The sequence below is a fragment of the Gadus morhua genome, chromosome 3, assembly GCF_902167405.1.
Source record: "Gadus morhua chromosome 3, gadMor3.0, whole genome shotgun sequence".
NCBI lineage: Eukaryota > Metazoa > Chordata > Actinopteri > Gadiformes > Gadidae > Gadus > Gadus morhua.
The window spans coordinates 19,402,607-19,412,606 of NC_044050.1; the positions used below are offsets into that span (position 1 = coordinate 19,402,607).

Here is a 10,000-nt window from a genome sequence, read left to right on the forward strand (position 1 = left end):
CCCCCCCCCCCCCCCCCCCCCCCCCCCCCCCTCCTCTTCTGGGGTCCAGTGCGTACTCCGAAAGCCCCCTGAGTTCTCAGTGGTTTGGGCAGCAGTGTAGCGAAACGCCACTGAGGTGGCTGCCACCCTCCACCTTGGTGACTTTTAGTGGGCCTACAGACAAGGACGCATGTTGGTGATGTTTCAAACCAGTTTATTGTAAGGGTTGCAGACAATGGTGCTACATGTTGCCATGCAAGAGATCTCCCTGAGTGAGTGGTGGTGATGGCTGGTTTTCCCTATAACACATTTATTGCGCGATAGGCAACAGTTGTGCAGCCTCGTCCAGCCCCCAGAGTCCAATCTGTCTGACTCTGGCCAGGTAAGGCTGCTTAAACCAACCATCATCAACACACACTCATTAATTAATTAATTCCTTATTTTGATGATAATGACCTGGTCACCTTTTTAACAAACGTAAGTTCATATCACAAAAACACATTCCTGTATCTCCTCTTCTGTGGAGAGCGGTCTATGCGCTTGCAGTCCCTAGCAGAAGGCTGGGCTGCTTGGACTGACCCATCAACAAGGTTATCAAGCCTCTAAATCCAAACCTACTCGCCGATAACAAATTATCTTTCATCCATCATCCTTTTTCTTAGCCATGCATGAGCCTAGCGGTAAAGCTAATGAATTATTCGCGATTAGCTAACGATTAGTGGAAGGGCGAGACGCAACCGAGAGAGAGGAGTTGATGCATGGCAGGCCTCCCGCCACATTAAACCCCCTGATATGTAAAGTACTCACGGCGAGCTTAATTTCCAGTCCTGCCTACAGGGCCAGCTAAATTTGAAAAACACATCCAACAATATTAGTCAGCCAATGTTCTCTCCTGTGATCTTTCCATCCATGGGGAATTGACATTGCACTTTAAATGAAGGTCGGGAGGGGCTGAGTCCCTGTAACTCGACCCAGCGCACCGTGGCTATACAATTCTAAATGATTTATTGTTTGTATACAATACCATGTTGTATTGTATAAAATGCAACATGGTATTGTATACAGCAATGTATATTGCTATTTATAGCTATATACTATGCATGAAAAAATTAACGATTCAGATCGAGATAATTCACATACGTTTCCCAAATGAAGGTCATGTAAGAGAAAAGCGAGTTGTGTGTCCGTCCCTAATCTCCGTGGCCTTTGCCGATTTTCTTACGACGACTTACCGCCGGGAACCACAGGAAATAATTCCGGGCTTCCGGTGTAGTCGGATAACAGATCAAGGATATCCGTACCAAGTCTTCCTTCCTATTCCTATTCCGGTCAATGTACATAGTCCAATTTGCAACTTTCGCCACAGCAGGGTATTTGCAAACATACATTTATTTTGTAGGCGTTTCAGCTCCAGACAACATTTTGGCTAATCTCTTAAACAGATGTCAAAGCTAATGAAAAGTGGAGCCGTCATCAGACGATAGCTGAGGCAGTTGCTATCTGTAGGAAATGTTTAGTGAAAGACCGCTCAAACCCAGTTGGTCAACATTGCTCAAACAACATACCGAAAACAAGTACACTTCCCATACCAAAATCTTGTCCTGTTGTGCACAGATTCTGAATTAACATGCAGATATCTGTATCGGGAGATTATTGCATCCTTGATATTATCAGTGTGTAATACAAATTTTTCAGTGAATGATGTAGCAGAGATTAAGATTAAGTTTGTGCAACTGCAGAACTGTGTGTGTGTGTGTGTGTGTGTGTGTGTGTGTGTGTGGTGTGTGTGTGTGTGTGTGTGTTGGTGTTGTGTGTGTGTGTGTGTGTTGTGTGTGTGTGGGTGCAGGTGTGTGTGTGTGTGTGTGTGTGTGTGTGCGTCTGTGTGTGTAGTTGACTTCTCTGCATCCGTTTCATCATGCAGTTAATAGGGTCAGGTTTGTTGCCGTCTCCAAAACACTGTGCTGCAGTTTTCTACCCCTGTTATAAAATGCTGTAATATTCTCGCTCTCCCGTCTCTATCTACCCTTTCCTCCAGGGACCTGGTGTTTCTCCAGAGGCCCTGGTCTTACACAGTGTCGGAAACGCTGAAGAATGAGGAAGAAAGAAAGGGGACACTTGTCCAATCGGAGATGCAGATGGCCACAGAGGACATGAGCAACAGCCAATCTGGCACCAGGAAGAGGAAAGTCCAACCTGCCAGTATATACAAGACAAATCAAATGTGACCCTCCTATAATTAAACCATAGCAAGGTTCCCCCAAACACAAGCTCACTGCCAATGAGGGACCCAATCCCTGTCCATGTCCATTTTGTCTTTGATCCACCTTATTGTTCCGACCAGAGACAGATAAACAGCAGTTACAATACAATAAAGATCTCAGCATACTAGGAAGGCCAGGCACAGTGAAGCTGTATAACAGAGCTGTGCGCTGCTCGGCTCAAACGCAGTTTCAACGAGCAGGCCCTAGCAACAGGAGCTACCCTATATATACAACCCGCCCCTGAGCCCTCTTCCTAGATGGGATCCACCTGCAACAACAGACCTTAGATATCAGACCAACCCCCCAGACGTCTCTCTGTAATGGGTACCGCCAAGGCACTGCGGGCGGCCCAAGCGGCGGGTTCACCCCACCACAGATACTCTGCAGCTTCATCATCGGTGGTCCTGTCTGCCGCCGGCACCTTCCTCTATTGGCTCAGCTTGCTGTCAATCATGCGGTTGCCGACAGCATCGGCGGACTGCTGGCTGATCGAGGGGGAGAAGGGCTTTGTGTGGCTGGCCATCTGCAGTATGAACCAGCCCCCCTACGAGGCCATTCCCCCGCACATTAACAGGTAAATATAACCCGAAACGGGAGCTTTTTACAGTCAAATTCTTAGCAGTGTGACCCTGGATGGTGATCCCACCTGCTAAAACCTTTCACCTCCCTTTCAAATGTCAACAGCACCATTGTGGATCTGAGGCTGAACGAGAACAAGATCCGGTCGGTCCACTACTCCTCTCTGAGCCGCTTTGGGAACCTAACCTACCTGAACCTGACCAAGAACGACATCAGCTATGTGGAGGACGGAGCATTCTCGGCACAATTCAACCTGCAGGTCAGTGACTGGATGAGCTCAGAAATGCACACATGCACTTGATGTGAAAAATAAACATGTATATGTGGAAATATATGCAAAGCCCCCCACACACACACACACACACACAGAGCATTCTGACACACATCTTGTCAGAATGCTCCCACAAAGGACAATTTTCGCAAATTCCGAATAGAGCAGGGCAATGAGGAGCTGGCATCGGTACACATCTACTGCCTGCAAGTACTGGAACTCGGCCAGAATTGGAAATTGTGAACAACAAACATCCGAGTCGGAGTATAGCCGCCGAGGCTTAGATCAGCATGTGAAACATGGAGGATTGCGCGCGAGTGTTTCTGTTTGTGAATGTTACACCTGCTTAACGCTGGTAAAGGCTGAGGCAGGCTGATGCAGGGTGATGTTGGCTAGCTCCTGGAGGATTACAATAATCCCACTTGTCTTTGTGCTCACAGGTCCTCCAGATGGGCTTTAACAAGTTGAGGAATCTGACGGAGGGGATGCTGCGTGGCCTGGGGAAGCTGCAGTACCTCTACCTGCAGGCCAACCTCATCGAGAGCGTCAGCCCAAACACCTTCTGGGAGTGTGTCAACATAGAGAACATAGACCTCTCATGAATAGGTACTGGCATGGCAGCATGTGTGAAGCATGTGTGTGATGAGAAAACATAGAATCCTGAGAAAGAGAGGAACTGCACGTTTCTCCTCGGATTAGTTCACATTTCATTGAAATAGTTTTCATGACTACAACTCATCGGTGATTGTGGTTCCTAGAGTTCAGAGCTGAAACCGTTCCCCTGGTTCCTCTTTGCAGGCTCCAGGTGCTGGATGGCAGTTTGTTCTCGGGGCTCAGCAAGCTGACAACGTGTGAACTGTACACAAACCCCTTCAACTGCTCCTGTGAGCTGCTGGGCTTCCTTCGCTGGCTCTCCAACTTCCCCAACCGGACCAACGAGAGGATGGTGTGCGACTCCCCGGCGGGCTTCGCCGGCTACAACCTCCTCAGCCAGAACCCCCGCATGCCTGCCTACCGAAACTCTCTGCACATGCTCAGTATCGTCTGTACGGACATCGACAGCAGCGTTACCCCATACTTTGTGATCGACCAGTCCGACAGCAGTACCATGTCCCCTGACATCTTGACGCCGTGCGGATTGGAGGACTGCTACTCGGGCACCCCTCCGGACGACACCATCAGCCTGAGCCCCGTCCTGACCGAGTCCAACCCCGTCATGATACTCAAGCAGATCTTGCCTTTAGGCGCCGTGATCACGGTGCGAATCCCCCACCCCTACCGGAAGATGTACCTCCTGGTGCTGTACAACAACAGCTTCTTCACGGACATCCGCACCCTGAAGAGCCAGAGGGAGGACATCGAACTGAAGAACCTGAAGCCCCACACGGACTACACGTACTGCGTGGCGTCCATACGGAACTCGCTGCGCGTCAACCACACCTGCCTGACCATCCCCATCGGACGACGGATCGACCCCACCAGCCGAGCCAACCAGTCGTCGGCCACCCACTACATCATGACCATCCTGGGCTGCCTGTTCGGCATGCTGCTCTTCCTGGGCCTGGTGGTGCACTGTCTGAGGAAGAAGAGGATCATGGAGGCCAAGGAGAGGAAGATGAACAGGATACAAAGGACCCTGATCGAGCTCAAATACGGCGGAGGTGGGGATATAGAAGGAGGGGGCGGAGGAGGGGGTCTTTCCCAGAAGCAGATGCTGGCGGGTGAGAGTCTATCCAGGATGCCTTACATGCCCAAGGGAGGGGAGATAGATCCGTACAAGCTGCAGGAGGTGACCGAGACGCCGGTGCACAAGCCCACCAAGCTCAATTATATGGAGGTCAGGGGGTCTGGTGTGGAGCGGAGAGGGAGAGGGAGCGGGAGAGGGAGAGAGAGCGGGAGAGAGAACGAGAGAGAGACTCGCCGCAGGAAAACCCCCAGGGCTCCGTCGCCGAGATCTCCACCATCGCCAAAGAGGTGGACAAAGTGAACCAGATCATCAACAACTGCATCGACGCCCTCAAGTCCGACTCCAGCCCCTACCAGCAGGCCATGAAGTCCCCCTCCACGGGGGGGGGGGCTCCGTCTCCAACGCCGAGCCCCAGCTGGTGCTGCTCTCAGAGCAGGGGGCGGAGAGGGGGGAGCGCGGCGGGGGGGAGTTCCTCTCCCCGGTCTACAAAGGGGGGAGAGGCGGGAAGGGAGAGGAGAGAGGCCGGGGCTACCACCAGTCGCTGCAGCGCCACCACAGCATGGAGGCCCCGGCCCCCTCCAAGCGGCCCAGCACCTCCTCCTCCCCCGGCTCCGCCCGCAGCCCGCGCTCCTTCCGCTCCGAGGGCGGCTACCACTCCTCTGAGACGCGCTACATCGAGAGGACCTCGCCCGGGGAGCGGGGGGGAGGTGAGCGGGGAGGAGGGGATCGGGGAGGAGGGGATCGAGGAGGAGGAAGCGATCGAGGCGGAGGCGGCGGCGGCGGAGGCGGCGGCGGCGGAGGCGGCGGCGGCGGGGGGGACGGCGGCCGCACAGTGATCCCGGCGGCGGCCATCCTCCGGGCCGAGGCCCAGCGGATCCGCCAGTACAACGAGCACCGCCACTCCTACCCCGGGTCCCAGCAGCACCTCCAGGAACTGCAGCACCACCCGCAGATCATGCAGGAGCTGCACCACCACACGGGGGGGCGGAACCCCGCCGTCCTGGACCCCCTCACCCTCAGCAGGCAGGCCAAGCATCGGGATCAGCTGGCCTACGCCCAGCTGTCCCCCCACTACCCGCTCTCGCCCCAGTACCACAACCTCAGCTACTGCTCCAGCCCCGAGGAGGACGAGGAGGACGAGGGGCTCCTGTGCACCCCCACCCTGGGACTGTGGGAGCGCTTCAAGCTGCACCGCAAGAGGCACCGGCAGGCTTCCATGGAGGAGGAGGGCTATGTGGCGGCGGGACACGCACTGAGGCGGAAGGTGCAGTTCGCCAAGGACGAGGACCTGCACGACATACTGGACTACTGGAAGGGTGTGTCCGCGCAGCAGAAAGCCTGAGTCCAACCCCAGAATGGATAGCCGTTGAGAATTGGAAATTAGTAAATATATATATATACATATATATATCGGCGTACATTATTTCTCGCTCACACACACACATACACAAATGAAAAAAGACATGTAGGTACGTAATTAACACATGTAGACGGCGCCTACAAGCGCCAGTTGTATACAGTACACACAAACACAAATACACACACACACACACACACACACACATGCTACACAGCCAACACAACAAGCCTTTGCTTCTGAGAACATGGAACAAAGTAATATATTTACGATATTGAACGAAAAATCTGTTAACTTTATGACCCACTTATGAATTTTTTTTGTAATGTAATGAAAAGTATAGATCAGAATTATGTAGCTGTTTGTATTGTTACACTAGGGTTTTGAAGGGGAGAAGAAAAAAACGGAAAAACAAAACAAAACACCAACACCAACATAAGCAGAAACAATAAGAGTTGCAGGCAACTGTACCCGTAACACAACCTCCGGTTCTGGTCCCGCCTTGGAGATTGACGTGTGACAGAATAACGTCACACCTCATTGCTCCACTTTGAGGCAGGGAAGAACGGCTGCCATTTTAACTAGAGAACGGTGAATCAAAGTGGGGTGATTCTTCTTCTATATAACTCCATGCTAGTGCTGTGACATTACAAAAACCAGACATTTGTAAAGACCATGGATTGTAATTTTCTTAGGTGAGACATCGTGGGGGATACATTCAGGGGTTGGGTCCCCTGGGACGAGGAAGGTGGTGGTGATCCATAGCGAGAAAGCATCATGTGCCAAAACACTGAAGGGGGAAAAACAAAAGATTTACTGTGCTTCAACACCCTCCTCCTCGTCACTGTTTTTCTAGAACGAACTATGAACAAAAAAAAAAACACACTGTAGAATGATATGTTGTTATTACTATTATAATAATTATGATTACTATTCTTAATACAATCCTCATCCTTACTATTATGTTATTTGAATATGGCATGGCTCTGTCGTGTGACTGTGTTTTGACTGTTTTAATCCTCGGATGCCGAGGACGACATACACGCGAAACAGAGTCTGACGGACACCGGCGGACATTTTAGTTGTTTCTTTTCCTTTTCCAGCCAAGACGGAGTCGTTGTGTTCTGCTCTGAGCCCAGCAGACGCTACTTTCCATAGTCTTGTTGACAAAAAAAACAACAGAACTCCAAACTTTTGTTGTACCGCTTCCCATCTTCTGGCGTGGAAGTGCTGTACAGAAGACTGTCAGAGCAGTTCTATATATTTGCACCAGAGGGGACTCTTTTGTTTGTACAATGTGCTTTTGGAATCTTTCAGACTTTTCCGGTATACCCGACGTTAGTTTACCTGCTTAACTCACTGATAATTGTACGTTTTTGATTTTGAAAAACTCGATAATTGCGAGAAGAGAAAAAATAATTCTGATCCTCAAATGAATGTCTTCAACTCCTATGGGGGCGCAACATATCTGCACTCTTCGAAATCAGAAAACGTCTTAACAAGAGAAAAAAGCCTAAAACTCATTTCCGAATACACTGTAGCTTCACTGTGCTTTACCCACAGTCCCCCATTCTCTCTCTCCTCACATCTCCCACCGTAACCGCGTCTTTTGGATTCCTCTGGTGCCACTGTGCAAGGTCCACCTTGATAACTCACAGAGTATTTGAAAGGGTTTTTTAAATACGTTTAATAACAGACCTCGTCTCCTCCACATAAGTTCATTTTGCCAAAACAAACGACTATTTGCACAAGATGAATCATTGCCATTGGCTCACTGCTAACTCTCTTCTCTCCTCCAATCATTTCTAAGACCAAAGTACTGTGGTAGTGGATTCCCTCTCGTGTCCCCCAGACCGGCCCACACTATTTATACACCCTCACCCCCCTGCGTAACTACTCTAAAACCCTAGCACACACACACACACACAGACACACACACAGATACACACACACACACACACACCACACACACACACACACACACACACACACACACACAGACATACACACACGTAGGCTAAATGAATGTATTCTTTGTGTAATAAAACGTTATCAGCTGGAACTTTATTTCTGATGTAAAAGCTGTATTTAACTCAGTGTCTTGATACGTTCAGAGGATTACTTGCTATTTGGTTATCTGGTAAGAGGAACACTACTGCTTCACGGACAACTTAAAAATCTCCAAAATTCTGGCCCCGGACACCTGGTCTCCTGTCTCAGTATAAGTAGCTTTGATTTCCACTCTATTATTAACTTATTCAGATCACGCAGAAAGTGAATATGGTCGGACTAGACATGGTTGCAGTAAAACAGCTGCAGGTGAATTCCAATTGAACACAAGCAAATAATGTGGATCCTGCAGTATCCAGCAGGTTTGAACTGTGAAGGACCCTAACAGGAGCTAGAGAGACATGATTAACACCACAATCTTATCCCTATCGGCAATGCTCTTCAAAGAGAGGCTTACAGGGACGGGAGACTCAAACATTTCAATTGAACAAATACAAAAAATATATATACATGCTGTTCATTTTGTAAAAAAGAAAAACTGCTAAAAATCGAATTATAGCAGAGTTCAAAGGGGGATGTGTTCTAGTACATTTCAACTCGATAACTTTTTTCAATCTTACAAAGTATTACACATTGCAAGTGTCAATAGATGAAATGGCGTTTCCTTCGCAGGGTTGACCCAAGAGCTAATGTTATAAGGAGTAGATATATAAATAAAATATAAAAACGTCTATATGAGCTGGTGTACCAGCAAAAGGGTTATATTGGTGAATTCAAACACTGTATAAAACATTTTGTAATAATCTGCTACTGAGTTCCGAATGCTCAAGACTCATTGAAGCCAGTTAAAGCCATAATCACGGGTTAGTAAAACCAGCACAGCTGCATCTAGCACCGCTAAAAAGCTTGTAAAAGTGTGTGAAAACCATTAACATTTGTATTTCACACACACACACACAAACCTGTGCATGTTTGTGTGTATGCGTGTGCGTATTTGTGTGGGTGTGTGTGGTGTGGGTGTGTGGATGTGTGTGCGTGTGCGTGTGCGTGTGCGTGTGCGTGTGTGTGAAATGTGTGTGGATCCTACATTTGAGAGCAGAGGTTGTGCTTCCAACCTGGGTCCCAAAGCTAAACCTTCATTTAGAAGCAACCTTGGTCTATAGGCTATCCCTTCATTTAGAATAAATGTTGCTCTATAGGCTTAACCTTCCTTTAGAAGCAACATTGGTCTTAAGGCTAAAACTTAATCTAGAAGCAACTTCGGTCTAAAGGCTAAACCTTCATTTAGAAGTAACCTGGATCTATAGGCTAACTCTTTATTTAGAAGCTAGGCTTGGTTTTTTCAATTATGTCCTGGATTGTGGCTTTAACTCAAACAACAGCCTTAAAAGAAAAGAATAAAAAAAACACATTTGATTTTGTTTTAATCTTTTCCAACTTGAGCATTGCTTTGAAATCAAGGTAAATTCTCCTGATTTCTTTACTCCTACTTTCCTGTCTGCGTTTTGTTTACATTTCTTTTCAACTGCTTGATCCTAAAGCATCACTCAAGCTTTCTTTGAATAACAGTAATGTCGATGTAGCGATGTATTAAACTACTCATTTTGTTTTTGGGGTTATGTTCTTGTGGTTTATTATATCCTTTTCATTTATGGAACAGTGGCCTGTATTTACCATGTATCTGAGTAGCAGTGCTACAGTCTAGAAACCCGACAGTAATAAAGAGAAAAGGGAATCGGTCAACACTGACCCTTCGTCCACACTGCTGGTCTTTGAGGTTGTGATGGGGAGTTGTGTTGTAGCAGGGAGGAAAAAAAAAAAAAAACTAATAAGTATACATTTATATATATATATAT

General features: G+C 48.3%; 1 protein-coding gene across 1 annotated transcript in view; it reads left to right on the forward strand.

Moving 5' to 3' along the window:
• Positions 1-10,000, forward strand: part of LOC115539892 (protein ELFN1-like) — a 79,924-nt gene that overhangs the window by 69,616 nt on the left and 308 nt on the right. Inside the window, 7 exon segments of the mRNA XM_030350761.1 lie at positions 2,015-2,814; positions 2,925-3,078; positions 3,531-3,687; positions 3,879-4,946; positions 4,949-5,148; positions 5,151-5,484; positions 5,578-10,000. The exon segment at positions 5,578-10,000 is cut by the window's right edge and continues 308 nt beyond it. Of these exon segments, the coding sequence (XP_030206621.1) occupies positions 2,561-2,814; positions 2,925-3,078; positions 3,531-3,687; positions 3,879-4,946; positions 4,949-5,148; positions 5,151-5,484; positions 5,578-6,119 (2,709 nt within the window). The 5' untranslated portion in view covers positions 2,015-2,560 and the 3' untranslated portion in view covers positions 6,120-10,000.